We start from the raw sequence: 22,961 nt of genomic DNA, 5'->3' as shown, positions 1-22,961 counted from the left end.
GAAAGACATTGATCCCTTGCTCTCATGGGGGGAGAGCGCATGGTCGTAAAAGGGGCCGAGGAGGTGGAGCATGCAGAGGCAAATCTCCAAGTACCGAGACAAGGCTGAAGGGCAGAGGCCAAGGAACTTCGTAAGACCGGTGTCAACGAGCTTCTCATCAAGATAGCCGAAAGTGAAGGACTTCGGGTCATGCAAGAGTGCACGACCAAGGAACGAAGCAGGTAGTACGCGATGTTGTACCTTTGCTACTCAGGGGAGTAGGCGGCAGGGTTGATGGAGAAGACGGTACAATCCCAGAGACGACCAAATCTATTAGAGAATTACTCCAAGTTGGGGTGAAAACTTCTTGCATTCCAGAAGTTCGATGGCATTGAGAAGGTGAATCACAGTAGCTAACTCAACACAAGGAGTGCAAACACTTCAAGTGCTTCAGAAGTGTGAGCAAAGAGCAGGCGAAGGCCAGTAACCAGCTCGATGCATGGAGTACAACCTCGAGGAGGCGGGCGAAGTCAAGTAACCTTTGCCTTCTCAATCCTTAAGAGAATGGGCGAAACTAAGTACCCTAATTCTCTTATCTATCCAGCAGAGGAGCTCTGCACAAGTTCAAAGTCTCTTCGAAGATAATGGAAGACAATAGTTGTCAAATCCTCACCAACGGTGATCAGTGCTACTGAGAGTAGATTGTCCGCTTCATTTCCCAACGAAATGCCAATCGAAAGCGGAAGTGATGCGAACCTACTTGGATGTGACAACTAAGTGAAAGAAGAGTCAATGAACAAATTTTGTGGAGGAAGGACCCAAAACTTCAGAAGTTTACGAGACGATGCTCGTTAAAGCTCCAACAAGCATCCACCCAGTTCAAGCAGCATGAGGCATTTGAGAGACTGGCGTAGTAAGGATGGTCTTTTCCTTCACTTGGAGGATCCGCAGGAACCAACAGGGATCAATACAACTCAGCCAACCCCACACTAGAGTCAGAGTCATTGGTGAGTTGAAGCAACATAGCGGATCAAAGGTTCGACTACTCAAAAACAGCAGCGAAGAGCAGCTGGGAGCCAAGAGGCGCATTGTAGCTGGAGCAGAAGATTGAAGACTCAGCAAAGGCGAGGAGTTGCAGTGTCGACAAAGGCTTCAACGAGGACGTCGAAGGAATAAGTGGGGGAGAATATCACGGACAAACTTCTAAACAAGATGTTTGATGTAATGCTTATGTATGTCCGTGTCTTTTGGTATGTTCATACTTTGACTAGCATGTAGAGGGACAGCCGAAGGCTTAATAGTCCCATTTTAGTTCGATCTGTAATGGACCATTTTACCCTTTGTTATGCAACTGTTCAGAGCTGGTAAAGTCTCTTTGTAATTTGCATTGTCTATGAAGTGTTTTCGGAGATGTTTGCTTGTGGATCCCGAGTGAGGTGTTTTCTCTATCCCGTTCTCTCTTTTGTGGGTCCTAAGGAACTATGGGAGGCTTCGGGGAGGCTGACCTTTGCGGACGGACACGCAAGGGTGCCGCACGACTTAGGCAAAACCAGTTAAGTCCGTGACAATGTGGACTCAAGAGTCAAGTAATACCAGGATCAAGGTTACAGTATTGACCAAAGTGTTCTCAATACTAGCTTTATGTCAAGATATGTTGTAGATCTTGTGTTGTACGATATACAACCATATTAAATTAGGTTCTATAAATCGACTTAACTTTATGATGCATGTGGATGAAGCAAGAAGTCCCATATGAAGCAATGATTGCCGCTTCGAATACCGGACCCATTTCAGTGATCTGATCGGATGGGTATACCACTCAGTATAGGTGTACTATGTTATCACGGACTTAGCTGAAATTGCCTAAATCGTGAGACACCCTTGCGGCAAAGTCACGGACTTAGCTAGAGTTGCCTAAGTCGTGATGCACCCTTACACCAACTTCTCGGACTTAGCTGGGATAGCCTAAGGCGTCCGCAAAGGGTCAGCCAATTTGTAACCTCGCTCAGGTCCCATAGGACCTATAAAAAGAGAATGTCGATTAGTTCGAAAACGAGCGACGGACGAGTCCCGACGTCTCGTAAAGAGAGAAGCTTTAAGAGGAAGGAGAAAGCAAGGACTTTAGATGGCAAAACTGTAATATCCCTTATTTTTTTAATTTTCATAAGAACTTATTTGTGATGTAAGAATCTGTTTTGAATTATTTATAAAACCTAGTAGTAAAAAAAATTTGATGACCTATTTGTAAACAATGAGGACCTAATCGTAAATATAAGTAATACAAGCACTAAATTGCAAAAAAGGCACAAAAAGACAAATCCCACCGCCTCAACATTTTTGCCTTCTTCCTTAAGAAACCTAAGAAGGCAGCTAGTTGTGGAGAACAACCATTGGTGGAGAAGAAAGAGAGAAAGGGAGAAGAGAATAAGAGAAGAAACTTAGGGCTTTGGTTTTTTCTACTCAAATCCTTTCATTTGGGATCTAATCCTTCAAAGGAAAGTGTTCTAACCCCATCTTACAGTAATCTTGATCTATGTTCTTATCTCAAATGTAAACAATTCGAAATACTTTGGCTTAACTCATGATTTCTCTCTCGTTTGGTCACAAAACTGTGAATCTAAAATTTTCCAGTAATCTGACCTCTATGTATTGTTTCAGCTCTAACTTTTAGCACCCAACTCTAATTTGTGCAAAACTTGCTTTAGAATCATAAATCTTTTTTTTAATACCTGAATTTAAAGATTTGGAGCAAAAATACATCTCCGGTTTTTTATTGAAATCGGCCCTATGGATTCTACAAAACAAGGATTGTAGTTTCTGACATTTCAATACTAAACTACTTAAAACTCCCTATTGGAAACTCTGATTTGTGCAAAACATGCTTTGTTGTAAACTAGACTTATAGATCTATCTTTCAGTACCTAACTTGAAAGATTTAGAGCACAATAACTTACCCAGTCATCTGTTGAATTCGATCCTATAGAGTCTGCAAAACAGAGATTTTGTTCTCTAACCTTTGGTTACCAAATCATTTGTAACTCATTGTTAGAAACTTCAATTCATATGAAACTTGTTTTATCTGAAAGTAAATTGAAATATCTTTCCAATGATACCTTTCTTGAGTAAATTGGAGCATAATTGATAGTTCGAATTATTTATAAAATGCCCCTCACAGATTCTGCCAAAATGGAACCTTTGTCAATTTTACCTATTTTAGTTTTATCTCTTTAGACATTGAATTCATCTAGCATTCTTTCTTCGATTAAGTTATATGTGATTATTTGGAATGCTTGTTTGCTCTTACTCTTTATTCCTTTCATATTTGAATGCATTTGTGAAAGATTATGTTTACATCATAGACTCATAAAGGCACATGTACATTTCGTTGTTCCACATGTGTTTCCGATATATGTCAATTTTATAGTCCAAAATATCCTTTGTACTCTAGTGTTTGTAAGATTATTTGGACCTTTTGCAAAAATAGTAAAGGGATTATTTGAACCTTTGCAAGAAATGGTAAAGGGTATATTTTTAGAGCTCGTGATGCTATGTCGGCCCCCTTTGGCTTCATCCAAACGTGTATGGATGACGCTCGCAGACGTGGGAGATTATATTTGGGATCCCACTTCACCTTCTATGTGTTTGATATAATACCCAAAGTTTTTGTTATTTGTTTCTAATGTGCGCTTTGGATAAGAATGAAATGAATACAACGTCAAATGTGACATTTAAGCTTTTGTTTTATATTTGTCCTTTTGATAAACTCTGATATGTTTCATATGTTATTGATATATTTTGAAATGCCTCTTATGCCTCCAAAATGTTTATACGCTATTGATATGCTTTGAAATATTCTATATGTCATTGATATGCTCCAGTTACTCTTTATTTCATTGTTATGAACAAACCATGCTTCGAATAAAATGACATTGCGATTCTGTATTCGATAAGTGGATATTTATGAATTCTTGTATCACAACCTTGCATTTTAATATCTTGTTTGTTTGAAGCTGTCCTCTTTTGTCATAGATATGTTAGTCGTTTGCTGAACTTTATATGCTCACTTTGTTGCTATATAAATTTTTCAAGATAGTTTGTCGCTCGCTAAAATGTTAAAATTGAGCTGAGGCAGTGGAAAGCTAGAAGATTTTTGACAAAATTTTATTGGTTGATATATTTTTGTTGTATAAGTACACTTTGCATCTAATGAAATGTTAATGGTAAATCTGAACTTATATGTTTTATAAAAGTTTAAAGGACCTCTCATGTTGAGGATTTTGAAATGTTAAGTTTAATTTGTATAATGATATGAACTTGTGGTAAATATTGGTTTTGTGATTGTATAGATTCCCACATTTTTGGATATATGATGTGATTAATGTTTTGTTGAATTGGCTTCGGATTTTATGAATCATCGAGTGATGTGGTGTGTGATTATAAACTGCACAGGTTTTATGGATGTGAATTTTGACTTGAATGTTTCTCAGTGTCCTCAAATGTTAGTTTGGATCCTGGATTATATTACTAAGAAATTATAACATTATTGATTTAAGACAAGGTCTCTCCTCCTGAATGTGATAATTTGGGGGCCGTGAAAGAGATGACATCAGAATATGATTTAAGAATCACTAAGATATTTGATATATTTGATATGCAAAATATATTGAGGTTTAATAAATTATATAGAGATCGATGAAAATTTTCTTCTAAGTAATTGAGGACATCTAGTCCTCTTGCTTCATCTTCTTCTAAGTAATTGAGTGGGATAAAAATGTTGATTGGGGACATCAAATTAGAATAAACTAGGAATGGAATAATTTAAGGAGCTTAGTCCTTCCTATTTCAATAGTGAACCTAATCCAATTAGTAGCAGAAGCAGAACGATGGATGATGCTAATAGAGAAAATAATTGATATCGTAAATTGCTCAGATGATCAGAAGATTTCTTTTGCCACCTTTATGTTGGAAGTAGAGGCTGCATATTGGTAGGAATAATAAAAAGAATTTTAGGAGATCAAGGGCAGGAATAACAAGGACAAGTTTACCAACAAAAATAAGAGAGGAAATGAATCAGAAAGTAATAACAAGAGGGTCAAAACATCTAGATTTAGAAAGGAAAGTCACCGTAGAGGACTCAATCATATGCAAAATGCGGTTTAAATCATGAAACAAGTCAGTGTTTTCAGGTAACTGGAGCCTATTTTGCTTATGGGAAGTAGGATTATAAAATAAAAGATTGCCCTTTGAACAAGAAGAAAGAGTCATTGCCTCCTAGATCATCAACCTATACCAGAATGTATGCTATCACTGAATAAGATTCCAAAGCTTCTGAATCAATGATCAAAGGTATTATTCACATTTCTAATGAAAATATAAAAGTTTTGTTTAATCTTGGTTCCAATCTATGTTTTATTTCGTAATATTTTGATTATCAATTGGGCATTCAACCCAGACCATAGGATTATATGCTATATGTAACTATGACTATTGGGGATTCTTGGACAATAAACTTGATTTGGTAATCTTGTCCAATTTTTATTGGAGAACACAAGCTTCTTGCTGATTTAGTTCTCCTAGAGATTTAGAGTTTTGATGTTATTCTTGGTATAGATTGGCTATCTTCTTATCATACAAGTATAGATTGTTATACAAAAATGATCACTTTTTGCATACTAGATCAGCCCATCTTTTATTTTGAGAGTATTAGATATGATTTATCTCCTTGCCTGATATCGACACCTTAAACTCATCGTCTTATACAGAAAGGTTATTTTTGTTATTTTGTATATATAAAGGAGCAAACAGATCAAAAAATAATCTAAATGAAATTCTTGTGGTCAAAGAGTTCCCTAATGTATTCTAGGACGATTTGCCTAGATTACCTCCAAACAGAGAGGATGAATTTGTTTTTGATTTGGTCCTTAGGACAACCCTCAATATATAAACCTCCTTATAGAATGACACCACTCGAGTTATTGGAACGGAAGAAGCAACTACAATGACTATTAGATGAGGATTTTATTCGGCCCAGTGTTTCACCATGGGGTGCTCCAGTGTTGTTAGTTAAGAGGAAGGATGGAACATTGAGGCTTTATATTAATTATAGATAGTTGAATCAGGTGACCATAAAAAACAAGTATCCTCTATCCAAAATTGATGAATTGTTTGATCAATTGCAGGGTGTATTAGTACTTTCCAAGATTAATCTAAGGTTGGGTTACTATCAATTCAAGATCAAGGAGGATATTCCAAAAACAGCTTTTAGAACTCGATATGGTTACTATGAATTCTTAGTTTTGCGTTTTGGTTTGAGTAACGCCCCTACAATTTTTATGGATCTAATGAATAAAATATTTCAGTCACCCTTAGATGATTATGTAATTGTATTCATTGATAATATATTAATATATTCGAGGAGTAACTAGGAGCATAAAGAACACTTGAGAAATGTCTTGTCAATACTAAGAAAAAAGAAATTGTATGCAAAGTTCAACAAATGTGAGTTTTGGTTGAATGAAGTCGCTTTCTTAGGCCATGTGATTTCAGAGAAGGGTATCTCTATTGATCCAAAGAAAGTGGAAGCGGTAGTTAAATGGAAAGTACCAATGAATGTGACAGAAGTTAGAAGTTTCTTAGGCATGGCAGATTATTACAAAAGATTTGTGGAGGGATTCTCTCGAATTGCCAGTCCACTCACCAGACTAACTCAAAAGAATGTAAAATTTGAATGGGGTGATGATTATGAGCAAAGTTTTCAAAAGTTCAAAAGAAGATTGACAAGTACCTCTATTCTCACTATCCCAAGTGGTAACGAGGGATTTGTAGTTTGTACAGATGCTTCGAGAAAGGGTCTTGGTTGTGTTTTGATGCAAGATGGGAAAGTGAATGCTTATGCTTCTAGACAATTGAAAAGTTATAAACAGAATTATCCAACTCATGATCTAGAATTTGCAGCAATTATTTTTGTTCTAAAGATTTGGAGACATTACTTATATGAGCGGACCTTTGAAATCTTTACCGATCAAAATAGTTTAAAGTACATTTTTACTCGGAAAAAGTTAAATATGAGACAGCAGAGATGGATAGAACTTCTAAAGGATTATGATTGCACCATCCGTTATCACCCAAGTAAAGTTAATGTTGTAGCTGATGCACTTCGTAGAAAATTTACAAGTTTTATAGCTAGTCTGGTTGTGAAGGAATGGAAGCTATTGGAAGAAAATTGTGATTTGAATGTTATGAGGAGAGGGCAAGACTCAATGATAGCGATGGCCTTTATTCAGGTTCAATCTGGTCTCATTCAACAAATTAAAGAAAGACAACTCCAAAATCCACGTTTAATCTACTTGAGAAATAAAGTAGAAAGAGGCCATAAACCAAAGTTTTGAGTTTCAAAGGATGGCCTATTAAGATTTGGGGATAGGGTATGCATCCTTAATGATCCAAATATCAAGAACCAAATCCTGAAGGAAGATAATAATTCTAAGTACACCGTGCATCCTAATAGCACTAAGATGTATAGATATCTCAAAAGTCACCATTGGTGGGAAGGCATAAAGAAATAGAGTGAAATATATGTTTTAAAGTGTTTGACTTGTAAATAAATCAAGGTAGAACACCAGAGACCTGGAGGTTTGTTGCAAATTTTTAGAACAAAAATAATTGCTGCAAATTCTAGATCATGAGTTGGATAATTCTGTTTATAACTTTTCAATTGTCTAGAAGCATAAGCATTCACTTTCCCATCTTGCATCAAAACACAGTCAAGTAATTGAGGACATCTAGTCCTCTTGCTTCATCTTCTTCTAAGTAATTGAGTGGGATAAAAATGTTGATTGGGGACATCAAATTAGAATAAACTAGGAATGGAATAATTTAAGGAGCTTAGTCCTTCCTATTTCAATAGTGAACCTAATCCAATTAGTAGCAGAAGCAGAACGATGGATGATGCTAATAGAGAAAATAATTGATATCGTAAATTGCTCAGATGATCAGAAGATTTCTTTTGCCACCTTTATGTTGGAAGTAGAGGCTGCATATTGGTAGGAATAATAAAAAGAATTTTAGGAGATCAAGGGCAGGAATAACAAGGACAAGTTTACCAACAAAAATAAGAGAGGAAATGAATCAGAAAGTAATAACAAGAGGGTCAAAACATCTAGATTTAGAAAGGAAAGTCACCGTAGAGGACTCAATCATATGCAAAATGCGGTTTAAATCATGAAACAAGTCAGTGTTTTCAGGTAACTGGAGCCTATTTTGCTTATGGGAAGTAGGATTATAAAATAAAAGATTGCCCTTTGAACAAGAAGAAAGAGTCATTGCCTCCTAGATCATCAACCTATACCAGAATGTATGCTATCACTGAATAAGATTCCAAAGCTTCTGAATCAATGATCAAAGGTATTATTCACATTTCTAATGAAAATATAAAAGTTTTGTTTAATCTTGGTTCCAATCTATGTTTTATTTCGTAATATTTTGATTATCAATTGGGCATTCAACCCAGACCATAGGATTATATGCTATATGTAACTATGACTATTGGGGATTCTTGGACAATAAACTTGATTTGGTAATCTTGTCCAATTTTTATTGGAGAACACAAGCTTCTTGCTGATTTAGTTCTCCTAGAGATTTAGAGTTTTGATGTTATTCTTGGTATAGATTGGCTATCTTCTTATCATACAAGTATAGATTGTTATACAAAAATGATCACTTTTTGCATACTAGATCAGCCCATCTTTTATTTTGAGAGTATTAGATATGATTTATCTCCTTGCCTGATATCGACACCTTAAACTCATCGTCTTATACAGAAAGGTTATTTTTGTTATTTTGTATATATAAAGGAGCAAACAGATCAAAAAATAATCTAAATGAAATTCTTGTGGTCAAAGAGTTCCCTAATGTATTCTAGGACGATTTGCCTAGATTACCTCCAAACAGAGAGGATGAATTTGTTTTTGATTTGGTCCTTAGGACAACCCTCAATATATAAACCTCCTTATAGAATGACACCACTCGAGTTATTGGAACGGAAGAAGCAACTACAATGACTATTAGATGAGGATTTTATTCGGCCCAGTGTTTCACCATGGGGTGCTCCAGTGTTGTTAGTTAAGAGGAAGGATGGAACATTGAGGCTTTATATTAATTATAGATAGTTGAATCAGGTGACCATAAAAAACAAGTATCCTCTATCCAAAATTGATGAATTGTTTGATCAATTGCAGGGTGTATTAGTACTTTCCAAGATTAATCTAAGGTTGGGTTACTATCAATTCAAGATCAAGGAGGATATTCCAAAAACAGCTTTTAGAACTCGATATGGTTACTATGAATTCTTAGTTTTGCGTTTTGGTTTGAGTAACGCCCCTACAATTTTTATGGATCTAATGAATAAAATATTTCAGTCACCCTTAGATGATTATGTAATTGTATTCATTGATAATATATTAATATATTCGAGGAGTAACTAGGAGCATAAAGAACACTTGAGAAATGTCTTGTCAATACTAAGAAAAAAGAAATTGTATGCAAAGTTCAACAAATGTGAGTTTTGGTTGAATGAAGTCGCTTTCTTAGGCCATGTGATTTCAGAGAAGGGTATCTCTATTGATCCAAAGAAAGTGGAAGCGGTAGTTAAATGGAAAGTACCAATGAATGTGACAGAAGTTAGAAGTTTCTTAGGCATGGCAGATTATTACAAAAGATTTGTGGAGGGATTCTCTCGAATTGCCAGTCCACTCACCAGACTAACTCAAAAGAATGTAAAATTTGAATGGGGTGATGATTATGAGCAAAGTTTTCAAAAGTTCAAAAGAAGATTGACAAGTACCTCTATTCTCACTATCCCAAGTGGTAACGAGGGATTTGTAGTTTGTACAGATGCTTCGAGAAAGGGTCTTGGTTGTGTTTTGATGCAAGATGGGAAAGTGAATGCTTATGCTTCTAGACAATTGAAAAGTTATAAACAGAATTATCCAACTCATGATCTAGAATTTGCAGCAATTATTTTTGTTCTAAAGATTTGGAGACATTACTTATATGAGCGGACCTTTGAAATCTTTACCGATCAAAATAGTTTAAAGTACATTTTTACTCGGAAAAAGTTAAATATGAGACAGCAGAGATGGATAGAACTTCTAAAGGATTATGATTGCACCATCCGTTATCACCCAAGTAAAGTTAATGTTGTAGCTGATGCACTTCGTAGAAAATTTACAAGTTTTATAGCTAGTCTGGTTGTGAAGGAATGGAAGCTATTGGAAGAAAATTGTGATTTGAATGTTATGAGGAGAGGGCAAGACTCAATGATAGCGATGGCCTTTATTCAGGTTCAATCTGGTCTCATTCAACAAATTAAAGAAAGACAACTCCAAAATCCACGTTTAATCTACTTGAGAAATAAAGTAGAAAGAGGCCATAAACCAGAGTTTTGAGTTTCAAAGGATGGCCTATTAAGATTTGGGGATAGGGTATGCATCCTTAATGATCCAAATATCAAGAACCAAATCCTGAAGGAAGATAATAATTCTAAGTACACCGTGCATCCTAATAGCACTAAGATGTATAGATATCTCAAAAGTCACCATTGGTGGGAAGGCATAAAGAAATAGAGTGAAATATATGTTTTAAAGTGTTTGACTTGTAAATAAATCAAGGTAGAACACCAGAGACCTGGAGGTTTGTTGCAACCTTTAGATATTTCTGAATGGGAATAGGAATGTGTAACCATGGATTTTGTTTCGGGTCTACCCAGAACCTCTAAAAAGCATGATGCTATTTGGGTTATTATTGATAGGTTAACCAAATCAGCACATTTCTTATCGATTAATATAACTTATTTTCTTGAAAGGCTTACAAACTTGTATACTGATAAAATAGTAAGACTTCATGATGTTCCAAAGGAGATTATCTTTGATAGAGACTTTAGATTTCTTTCTAGATTGTAGAGAAGATTACAAGAATCTATAGATACCAAAGTCAAAGTTTAGCATTCCTTATCACCCTCAAACGGATTGAGGATTTGCTTGGAGCTTATGTCATGAAGTGGAAAGGTGAATGGGATAAGGATATCTCACTTATTGAGTTCACTTACAATAATAGTTATCATTCAAGCATTCAGATAACTCCTTATGAAGTTTTATATGGATGAAAGTATAGAACACTTATATATTGGGAGGAAGTTGGCGATAGAACGTTGTTAGCACCAGACAAAACATAAGAAACTACCGAGAAAATTCAAGTTATCAGGAAAAAGTTAAAGATTGCACAAAGCCATCAAAAGAGCTATGCTGATATCAGAAGATGAGATATCGAGTTCCAAGTAGGGGATTTTGTATTCTTGAAGGTCTCCCCTTCTAAGAACGTAGTAAGATTTGGGAATAAAGGAAAGTTAAGCCCTAGATTTGTTGGACATTTTGAGATCATTGAGAGAATTGGTTCTATCGCTTACAAGCTTGCCCAGCCACCATCTTTATATCATATCTATAATATATTTCATGTTTCAATGCTCAGAAAATATATACCAGATCCATCTTATATCATCAAGTATGAGCCGATTGTGATCGATAAATACTTGTCTCACATGGAAGAGCCCCCTCAAATCATTGATAAGAAAGAGAAGTTCTTAAGAAATAGAATCATTCCTCTAGTTAAAGTGATTTGGAAGCATCATTCTATAGCTGAAACGAGTCAACGACTTGGGAGCGATTGGAGGAAATGAAGAAAGCTTATCCTCATCTTTTCGTCGATGAAGAAAGCTTATCCTCAAATTTAGAGGACTAAATTTTTCTTTTAACGGGAAGAGAGTGTAATATCTCTCTTTTTTAATTTTCATAAGAACTTATTTGTGATGTAATATTCTGTTTTGAATTATTTATAAGACCTAGTAGTAAAAAAAAATCTGAGGACCTATTTGTAAACCCTAAGGACCTAATCATAAATATGATTAATACAAGGACTAAACTGAAAAAAAAAAGCACAAAAAGACAAATCCCACCGCCTCAACATTTCTGCCTTCTTCCTTAAGAAACCTAAGAAGGCAGCTAGCTGTAGAGAACAACCATCGGTGGAGAAAAAAGGGAGAAAAGGAGAAGAAAAATTAGGGCTTTAGGTTTTTTTTGCTCAAATCCTTTCATTTGGGATCTAATCCTTCAAAGGCAAGTGTTCTAATATCATCCTACAGTAATCTTGATCTTTATTCTCATCTCAAATGTGAACAATTTGAAATATTTTGGCTTAGCTCATGATTTCTCTCTCGTTTAGTCACAAAACTGTGAATCTAAAATTTTCCGGTAATCTAACCTCTATGTATTATTTCAGTGCTAACTTTTAGCACCAAACTCTGATTTGTGTAAAACTTGCTTTATTATAAACTAGACTCATAAATCTTTCTTTCGATACCTGAATTTAAAGATTTGGAGCAAAAATACCTATCCAGTTTTCTATTGAAATCGGCCCTATGGATTCTGCAAAACATGGACGGTAGTTTCTGACCTTTCGATACCAAACTGCTTATAACTCCCTGTTGGAAACTCTGATTTGTACAAAACATGCTTTGTTGGAAACTAGACTCATAGATCTATCTTTCAGTACGTAACTTGAAAGATTTATAGCACAATAACTTACCCAGTTATCTATTGAATTCGATCCTATAGAGTCTGCAAAACAGAGATTTTGTTCCCTGACCTTTGGTTACCAAATCATTTATAACTCTTTGTTAGAAACTTTGATTCGTATGAAACTTGTTTTATCTGAAAATAGATTGAAATATCTTTCTAATAACACCTTTCTTGAGTAAATTGGAGCATAATTGATAGTTCTAATTATTTATAAAATGCCCCTCCAAGATTCTGCCAAAATGGAACTTTTGTTAGTTTTGCCTATTTTTGTTTCATCTCTTTGGACATTGAATTCATCTAGCATTCTTTCTTCAATTGAGTTATATGTGATTGCTTGGAATGCTTGTATGCTCTTGCTCTTAATTCCTTTCATATTTGAATGTATTTGTGAAAGATTATGTTTGCATTGTATTGACTCATAAAGGCACATGTACATTTCGTTGTTCCGCATATGCTTCTAATATGTACCAATTTTATTGTCCATAATGTCCTTTTGTACTCTGATGTTTGTGGGATTATTTGGACCTTTGCTAGAAATGGTAAAGGGATTATTTGAACCATTACTATAAATGGTAAAGGGTATATGCTTAGAGCTTGTGATGCTCTACCGACCCCCTTTAGCTTCAACCAGACATGGATGGATGACGCTTAAAAACGTGGGAGATTATGTTTGGGTTCTCATTTCACCTTCTATGTGTTTGTTATGATATCTAAAGCTTTGGTTATGTATTTCTAATGTGTGCTTTGGATAAGAATGAAATGAATGCAACGTCAAATGTGATATTTGAGCTTTTGTTTCATATTTGTTCTCTTGATGTACTTCGAAATATTTCATATGTCATTGATATATTCCGAAATACCTCTTATGCCTCCGAAAAGTTCATACGCCATTTATATGCTTTGAAACATTTCATATGTCATTGATATGCTCCGAGATATTTCATATGCCATTGATATACTCCGAAATGCTTCTGATGCCATTGATATGCTCCAATTACTCTCGACTCCATTGTTATGAACAAACCATGCTTCGAATGAAATGACATTGTGATTCTGTATTCAATGAGTAGATATCTATGACTTATTGTATCCCTACCTTGTATTTTGATACCTTGTTTGTTTGAAACTATCCTCTTTTGCCATGGATATGTTAGTCGCTTGCTAAGCTTTGTATGCTCACTCCGTTGCTATATAAATTTTTCAAGATAGCTTATTGCCCACTAAAATGTTAAAAGTGGGCTGAGGCAATGGAAAGCTAGAAGATTTTAGGCATATCTTTATTGGTTGATATGTTTTTGTTGTATAAGTACACTTTGCGTCTAATGAAATGTTGATGGTAAACCTGAACTTATGTATTTTATAAAAGTTTAAAAGACCTCTCATGTTTAGGATTTTGGAATGTAAAGTTTAATTTGTATAATGGTATGAACTTGTGGTAAATGTTGGTTTTGTGATTGTATAGATTCCCACATTTGTAGATATATGATGTGGTTAATGTTTTGTTGAGTTGGCTTCAGATTTTATAAATCATCGAGTGTTGTGATGTGTGATTATAAACTGCACAGGTTTTATGAATGTGAATTTTGATTTGAATGTTTCTTAGTGTCCTCAAATGTTAATTTGGATCCTAGATTAGATTAATGAAGAATTATAATATTATTGATTTAAGACAGAGTCTCGCCTCCTGAATGTGATCATTCGGGGGGCGTGGCAAAAACGAACAGTCGCAAGTCCGCAAACGACTATTCACCGGGTGTCGGGCGCGATGACAAGTTCTTGTCAAGTTAAGGTGCAAACTTGTGTATATCAATCAATGCCCGACACTACCCCGAAGCCCCATCCTCCCTAGTGCCACCCGGGGGGTTCCAGGGTGCTGAGATGGTTGACGTTTCATATGCGGCTACAGTTTGCAAAAAACAGGTCGTGTCACACGAAAACAGAGCCATTTTGGGATAGTTTTGCCCAGCATAGCGAGCGGTCACACTATAGCCCTGCGAACTATCATTGCTTATATCTTTCAAGCAAAAACACACAAAACCAAAGCAAAACATGTTGCCAAGCATCTGTACAAGCATGCAAAAGCGATGGACGGTTCGTTGAAGATGTTATAGGTGCGTGACGACCGTTCGTAACATTCTCTCCCACTTAAACTGTCGATACCCTCGTCAACGCTTGTTAGGAGGCTTTGATGATTGCTTTTTTGTGTCGTAGGGCATCTTCAAGCTCTCAATTAGCTTCTGTTCGGAGAAGTTTTCACCACTTCACCAGGTATTCGATTTGCTCCGCTTTGTTGGGTAGTTTTGTCTTACGATCCTCTAAAATGGCTTCAACTGGCTTCTCGTAGGAGGCTCTAGTGGGGGGTAGCCAAGTTGGAATACTTCGGGAAGCATCTTGCAGATCTGAGTGGTAGGCTTTCAAGTTGCTTGCGTGGAAGACATTGTGAATTTTGAGTCATGACGGCAATTGCAACTTGTAGGAGACATTGTCTACCCTACTAATGATTGGGAAGGGTCCTTTGTACTTGCACATCAATCCCTTGTGTACTTTTTGCTTGAAGAACTAGAGTGATGCGGGTTGGAGCTTCACCAACACCATGTCGCAAACTTTAAACTCTTGTGGTCGCCTTCCTAAGTCTGCCCACTTCTTCATCTTTTTGGCCACCTTCTCTAAATAAGCCAACGCAATATCTATATTTCGATGCCATACATTCGCAAAGTAATATGCTGACGGACTACTCCCGGTATACCCGATCACCAAGGTGTGAGTCGACAGTTGCTATCTCGTAATGATCTCAAAGGGAGTTTTGTTGGACGCAGAGCTCTGCTGCAAGTTGTTGGAGAATTGGGCAATGTCCAACAGCTTTACCCAATCTCGTTGGTTGGCACTCACGTAGTACCGAAAATAAAATATTGCTCAATGAGCGAATTTATTCTTTCAGTTTGGCTATCCGTTTGGGGGTGGAGTCTTGTGGAGAAGCATAACTTGGACCCTAGCAATTTAAATAACTCGGTCCAGAATCGTCCCAAGAACCGAGCATCTCGATCGTTGATGATATTGTGCGGGAATCCCCAATACTTCACCACATTCTTCATCATCAACTTGGCTGCCTCCTCTGCTGAATAGTGTAGGGGTGCAGCAATAAATGTTGCATATTTTGAAAACCGATCGACCACCACGAGTATCGATCTGAGTCCCCCTACTGCCGACAAGCTTGAGATGAAGTCTAAGGAAATGTTCTCTCATGGCCTCTCCATAAGAGCTAATGTTCGGTGAATGCCTAGATGTTCAGCCCAAAGGGAATCGTGACACTCTCTCGGGAGTTCATGCCTCAAATTGTTCGCTTGAGGAACATAAACCCTATTCCATTTTGTGTAGACGAGTTCCTCCTGGACCCCAAATCGTCGGATCTTGCCTTTTTTGATTAATTGCATCAAGGTTACTGCTTGGGAATCACTGTGCAATCTATCCCTGATCCTGGAAAGGAAGTTAGAGTGCAACTGACTTGCTTGGCCTCCGCCCTCTAGTTGCATGGCATTCGCCAACTCCACTTTCCGGCTCAATGAACCAACAAATACTTCTCGATACTTCATTGAACCAACAGATACAAGCCGTACTGAGCAGCAAGGAGACTTGACCAAAATTTCACTTATATGGTAACCATTGACATTGTTAAACATGAGCTAGCACATGAAAAGACACACACTACATGTCGGTCCTGGTACTTCTCAGCAGTTTGAGCCACCACTTGAACCAATATTCACAATATTGTTACTTGACATACTGTGCATGTTTATTAATATTTGTCATCCACCTTGAATTGATTAGTGCTTGAAATATATTTCATTAAAGATCTTATATATTTAACTTTAACAGAAAACTGCATATTCACCCACATAAGGCATATCAACTATAGAGTGTGACATGAAGATCCATGTACCGCTTTCCCTTATTAGAACCTTCCCATGGATGTTCTTTTCGAGTCAGTGGCAGTTAATCACCTATTCAGGGAGCAATTCAGAAAAATGCAGCTTATGTCCCATCATAGAAGAAAAATGCAGCACCTATTCAGGGACTGCACTTTCACTAGCTGAGGATACAGTTACAGAACAACATATCTCTAGCATCTTGTATGTTCTCTTGAGATTCTTTGAGTACCTTTTGTCTGTATTAAGACCACTGCAACATATTTGGCATTCCCAGGCTGTACATTGGTGTTGAAATTGATGGATGGAATGTGATCAAAGAACTTTTGATTCCATGGAATGTGTATCCCAAAAGGTAGAAAGGGTCACAAAGTTGGAGTTTGCCCTACCTAACCTGAAATTGCTATAGCAGGTGACCCTGCTAACAGTTAGGGGATGGGTTTTTGCCTCCATTCATGAGAAATTATTATTTTCAAAATGACATCCTAACCTGAGAAGCATACCAACTCTCAAAAATTTTATGATAAAGAAACATAAATCTGTGCCTCAGAACAAAAGCTAATTCTTCTAAATCCTATACATTAAGCAGGAAATGTCAAACTGGAGACCAACATAAAATCACTAGAGTAATCATGAGAAAAAAGGAAGTTTGTCACCTTTCATGATGATTTCATTGGATTCCTCATGGAAGGAGCTGTTTAGTAGGGGATATTTACTCAATGTCATTGACAGAGACTTTATCAGAAACGGAAGAAATGTAAGCTTCACACTCTGATCCTTATTTTCTTTCTGCAAAGCCGCTTTAAGTTCTACAAGAGCATTACAATTTACTTCTTCAAAATAATGAAAGTGTGGAACTTTTGCAGCCATGGTCATCGATCTAACCATAGACCTCTGAAATCCCCTGAAATAACATTAGCATTTGGTCATTCTCACCACAAACATTCTATCAATGAAGTTAAATAAAGAAAACAATATGAACTCGTAGTATCCCAACTATTTAGGATTGGCTACAAGGATCCTTTCCCACCAATTAACTTTTTCAATAGTCAAATCAAAAGAAATCAATTTATTTATTGTTTCTAATAATGTTTCATAAGTCTCCCTCCATCTCTTCATCATACTATAATCATAATCAACCCAACTCATTGAGTTGAGACCAAGATTTCAAATATAGGCCAGACCAGCACATATTGATGGGTAGTCACTGTCCAATAAATTATTAGTACCAAATCATATAGATTATTTTTTTTTTTAAACTAAGTCTTCAAGTTGGTAGATCATCACATATATTGGTACAGAACCAATCCAACTAGTTGCCGAAAGCAATGTTGAACCAATATCTAAAACCTTGGCGGAGGCCCCTATCCTTTGGGCCTATTCATACCATCGTATACAGTTCTTCCTAATCTTACTTGGAGCTACACCTATGTATCATTGTAAATATTTGTTCTTCTATCTTTCTTAATAATCTCATATATTTGTTGTACTAGCCCAACCTCATATATTTGTTGTGTGCACGTGTGTGTCTATATATATGTATGTATATACATATGTATATGTAATTATACCACATTAATATTACTATATATCTGTTTCCTTTATAAAACCCATCACAAAATATTAGCAACTCTGCTATAGGGCTTTGATAAGTTAATAAAAAACCAAACTAATTTTCAGAAACGCTCATCTTTGACTTGGTCCTTGTTTAATCAACTCTCCCACTATTCCAATGGTGCATGGCTTGCTAGCTTATTTATACTATAGTTTAAGAAACATTTTATTATCTCACAATTAGATGCAACATGATTCCTCATAAGTTATCGATCTAGATGATGTTTTGTATAGCATCAAATAGAAATGTTCTTTATGGGTCGTCATTCAACATGCGGCCAACAGAGAACTCCATATGAATTATGATTTGAGTTAGCTAAGGAATGCCTTTTTTTTTACCTGAGAGGAATTTTCTTATCTGCATAACACATTGCATCACCAATATCCACATGAAATCCTTTCCCATCTTTCAACAGCTCAAGTTCTTCAGTATGCTCATCAACAACATCCAAAAGAAATGGTCCTTCTTTGCAGATATTCTTGCTAGCAGCATATTTCAGAACATCTTCTTTCAAAACCCTTCCATTCCTTCCAGTTCCACAGATATCATTTATGTCAACACTGTATTGTTTTGCGAGATTCCTGACAGCAGGAGTAGATAGGACTCCCCCTGAAGCTTCTGGTTTCCTTGATGTACTTTGAGAATCTAAACCAGTTGATCCAACATCCAGAGATGTCATATTTTCATCATCCTCAGATCCAAAAGGAGTTTGAGCATCATCAACTACTATCTTCACCAATGTTTCTCCAACCTGAAAATTTTAACTGGAAAACTGAAGGATCTTCCAGAATTTAAAAATCCAGGAAGTATACATTTGCATGCATATTTATCCATTGGTTTCTTTGACTTCTGCGTTGATAATAAACAAGGTCACTTTGCTAACATCACATGAGCAGCTAAGAAGGCAAATACTACTGAAGTAGGGTAGTGAATCAAGATAAAAGAAAAGGTAATACTGACAAACAAAGCTGCTGATAAACACTAATCAACAACCAGGATAAATCTTCAGTGAACTAATTCAGACTAATTAGGGAATATGTTAACTCCAATAAATGCACTATTTAGGTAGTGCTTCAAATTGACAGCCAAATTTTATTTGATTTTAATGCCTCCCGCCATGTTCACCTCCTATCCATTTGTGATAACTATTTCTATACTATATGCAACAAGAACTTATTTCAAAATGGTCAATGGTGCATAGCACACAACATATATACTACACATAAAAAACATGACGACCACAAATAAACATGACAAACAAAGAAAATTTGGATTATCACTGCCAGTATGAATTTTGCCCTGTTAAATTGACTAAAAGTATACCTGTACTGGTGTCACCAATCCAATTCAATTCATTCATTTTTTTTTCAAAGGAAGACTGATCTTGGGAAAATTGTACTCAAACATTCTGCAGTACAGTGATTTCGGAATTCTACATCCAAAACAAATTGGAGATGTTCCGTATTTTTCTGAATCTACATTTACAGAAACAAACATTTGAAGTCTTAAAAGCTTGCACTGTTTTGTTCTTTAATTTTCCTTGGTGATCACTCCCATCTTTTCAGTTTAGTGCCTGTATTGCCAAAACAGTTTAAACTGAAACAAGATAGCTAAGATGATTAGATTAAAAACTTCATTTAAGTAATGTCAGATAATCAAACTAAATTTCCTAGTTCAAGTGGTAGAAAAGTATATTATTCAATTTTGTAATAGTGTTTTGCACCATATCTTTAATATCATAGACATTACTCCTAGCATGTAAGCTCCAGATTTTTGCTGCTGCATATGGTAATGTTGGTGATCAAAATCCCAATCAAAGACTATTTATAGTGACAGCTGAAAAGGTCAATTGACACTGATTATTACATCATCGATGTTCAACAGAATACCATGTAATTCATTCAATTACCCCTGAAATGAGAAAACAGATTTTATTAATGAATGACAAGGCCATCTGTAGACAATTAGACATGTCAACCCACCTTCACAATATCACCAGGAACATAAAGCATCTGAACAACTTTCCCCTTGAATCGGCTGGTAATTTCTATAGTTGCCTTATCACTCTGCACTTCACAAAGCCTTTGAAATTCTTCTACCAGATCACCCTGCACAAAAATAATTTTCAAAATTCATCTATTACATGACTAAATTATTAGATGAATATGATTTTAGCTTTTAACAAGTACCAAAAATCATGTTCTGTTAAGATCTCAGTGAATTCAATCAGGAATATAAGTAATATCTGATTCAGACAAAAAATAAAGGGTCTCATGTGAGATGCAAGCACCTTACAACTAACTTGAGTATGAGTTCATATGAAGGAAGCATCATGTTTCATTATCAATGGAAGAGAAGTAATGTTTTCCACTTAAGTTTACATGATCTGTTGTCCCAAGGGACAAAGTTGGCTATGCAGGTATAATGACATATCTTCTTGTACTTAGACTAAAGAATATGGCAATATCAGCCAAAAGTAGATCCACAAAGATGTAATCAATCCTGCTTTTTATTAAAAGAAATTGCATGCTTATTTTGCACAAAAGAAAATTCCTAAAGATATCTAATAATTTAAGGTCTATAATTTGCTTCACTTAGTTCCAAACAATTCTAACTTTTTGAACTGTTGAATACTGGTGAACACTATCATTTTCATGCATGAAAACAAAGTCCATGAGATGGAAACTTGAATCTCCTTGAATATTATCTGACATAATCACAATTAACAAGCAGCTATTTTAAAAGATTATAGTGAGTTAACTAGTTTCTTTATTGTGACCAGGTATTAAGGGTTCAAGTCCAGCTGTTTACATATGTAAGGAGCCTCCACGAATATTACATTGCCAGAAGAATGTTGTAGTATACATACAGACTGTTGCTTATGCTACACACTTTATAAGATGTACTAAACATAATATATTGCATTGAAAAAAATAAAAGCAATTTATATTAGATTATGTATCACTGTCTTATCATTATTTTGATGAATAATAGTTTGCACAATATTTTCGACTCCCGCAATCCTTTATGTTTACTAAAGACCCAACATCTCTTTTTGGCCTATCACAGTATATTGACAATTTTTTTCTTAACAATAATTCAGACCTCCAATGGATATTCAACAAACTTCCCTAGTGTCAAAATAGTGAACACTCCATTACAATTGAATAGAAAAACAACTCCAAATAACATTTATAAAAATTGATCACAAGGACTTGTAAGTTTCGAAATTGTGATTTAATTACAGTTTACGTTAATTTCAAAATATGTGCAGCTATTGGCTATCATAAAATTCATATTCTTTAGAACTACTGACAGAACCACAACCATGGTGAAAAATGCGACTACCAATCTACTAACATAATCACCTTCATCTTATAAGGTCTGCATAATAATCTCCGCAAGGAATCAGCCATTTACAACAACAAGAGAATAAACCTATCTCACCTCACTCACGAACCATTTCAGGAGCTCGCACTCGGCAATCCCTTCCCCAGTCTGCGCTAGAGTCACGTCCACCACTTCGCCTCGGGGAACATCAACCCACGCCTGACTCGAAAAGCGCCGATTCGTAAATCTCGCACAAAAACCCTCCATCTGTGCAATCAGTTTGACCGAAGAAAACTGTCAAGGCGCATACTCGGAATGAACTCGAACAAGGAAAACGAGTGTAGATGCCCACAGAAGAGAGACGGGTGAAGCTCCGACCGCCGGCGTGGAGCGGCGAGAAGGGGAGAAGAGAAGACAGATCCGACCTAGAGGGTCCGGATTCGAGCGGAGGCGACGGCACCGGTTGCTGGAGTGCTGCGGCGTAGACCGGAGTACCGGCCGGAGAGCGGCGGAGCGGCAGGCGAGAGACGCGCATCGAGGCCGCAAGGAACAGAGGATTTGGCGACCGCCTTGGAATCATGTTGGTACGGAGATACAGAGACGAAATGAGCCAATCACATCCGGTTTTTATAGATAACCATCACTTAGGAGGCGTGCGCGAAACGTGTAATAATTTTTTTTTGGCTGGAAGATACAGGGAACAAGATAGTACAAAGTTTTGGGACCGATGGGGGTGACGCTGACGCGGCATCATGTATGCAGATTTATCAACGAGGGTTTGTCAAATAAAATAGTATATTTTAAAAAAAAAAATATTTACTCTTCTATTTTTACCAAAGTGTATTTTTATAATTATTTTTTATTTTAAATTTTTTTATTAATTTAATAAAAATATCTTTGTCCCACTATCCACCTCCAATCAATAGCTACCAACCCTAGTTCTCACCGCGAGCAATATAATCACACCTCCTTTTCCTTTTTTATTCTCTTTCCCCTCTCATAGTCTCTCCCTTCCTTTACTCTTTTACCATGACTTTTGTACAGCATCATTTACAATCATAATCTTATCGTATTTTTTTCAATAATATCATAATCATTATGATTGTTTTTGGAGTCGGAGACAATGATGACGATAGTGTTGACATGGCATCATGTATACAGATTTATCAACGAGACTTTGCCAAATAAAATAGTATATTTTATCTTTAAAAAAATATTTACTCTTCAATTTTTACCAAATTATGCCTTTATAATTATTTTTAATTTTATTTTGTATCAATTTAATAAAAATATCTTTGTACCACTACCCATCTCTTTCCCCTCTCAGACTCCTCTCCTTACTCTTTTTTCATAGCTTCTGCATCATTCACAATCATAATCTAATCTCGTTTTCTTAATAATATCATAATTATTACTATTGTTTTAGGGTCGAAGAACAATGACAATGAGGTAGACGCGATATCATGTATGTAGATTTATCAACGA

General features: G+C 36.1%; 1 protein-coding gene across 1 annotated transcript in view; it reads right to left on the bottom strand.

Moving 5' to 3' along the window:
* The window catches only part of LOC135624293 (lipoamide acyltransferase component of branched-chain alpha-keto acid dehydrogenase complex, mitochondrial-like), a 54,227-nt gene extending 32,145 nt beyond the window's left edge, over positions 1-22,082 (bottom strand). Inside the window, exons 1-5 of the mRNA XM_065127749.1 lie at positions 21,829-22,082; positions 21,594-21,743; positions 20,129-20,254; positions 18,485-18,897; positions 17,188-17,435 (exon numbers count right to left, since the gene is read on the bottom strand). Coding sequence (XP_064983821.1) covers positions 17,188-17,435; positions 18,485-18,897; positions 20,129-20,254; positions 21,594-21,743; positions 21,829-22,056 — 1,165 coding nt within the window. The 5' untranslated portion in view covers positions 22,057-22,082. The remainder of the gene's footprint in view (positions 1-17,187; positions 17,436-18,484; positions 18,898-20,128; positions 20,255-21,593; positions 21,744-21,828) is intronic.
* Positions 22,083-22,961: the final 879 nt, after the last annotated feature.

The sequence above is a fragment of the Musa acuminata genome, chromosome BXJ2-10 (assembly GCF_036884655.1).
Source record: "Musa acuminata AAA Group cultivar baxijiao chromosome BXJ2-10, Cavendish_Baxijiao_AAA, whole genome shotgun sequence".
Taxonomy (NCBI): domain Eukaryota; kingdom Viridiplantae; phylum Streptophyta; class Magnoliopsida; order Zingiberales; family Musaceae; genus Musa; species Musa acuminata.
The sequence above is the reverse complement of the archived record's forward strand: the minus strand, read 5'-3'. Positions and strand labels throughout refer to the sequence as shown.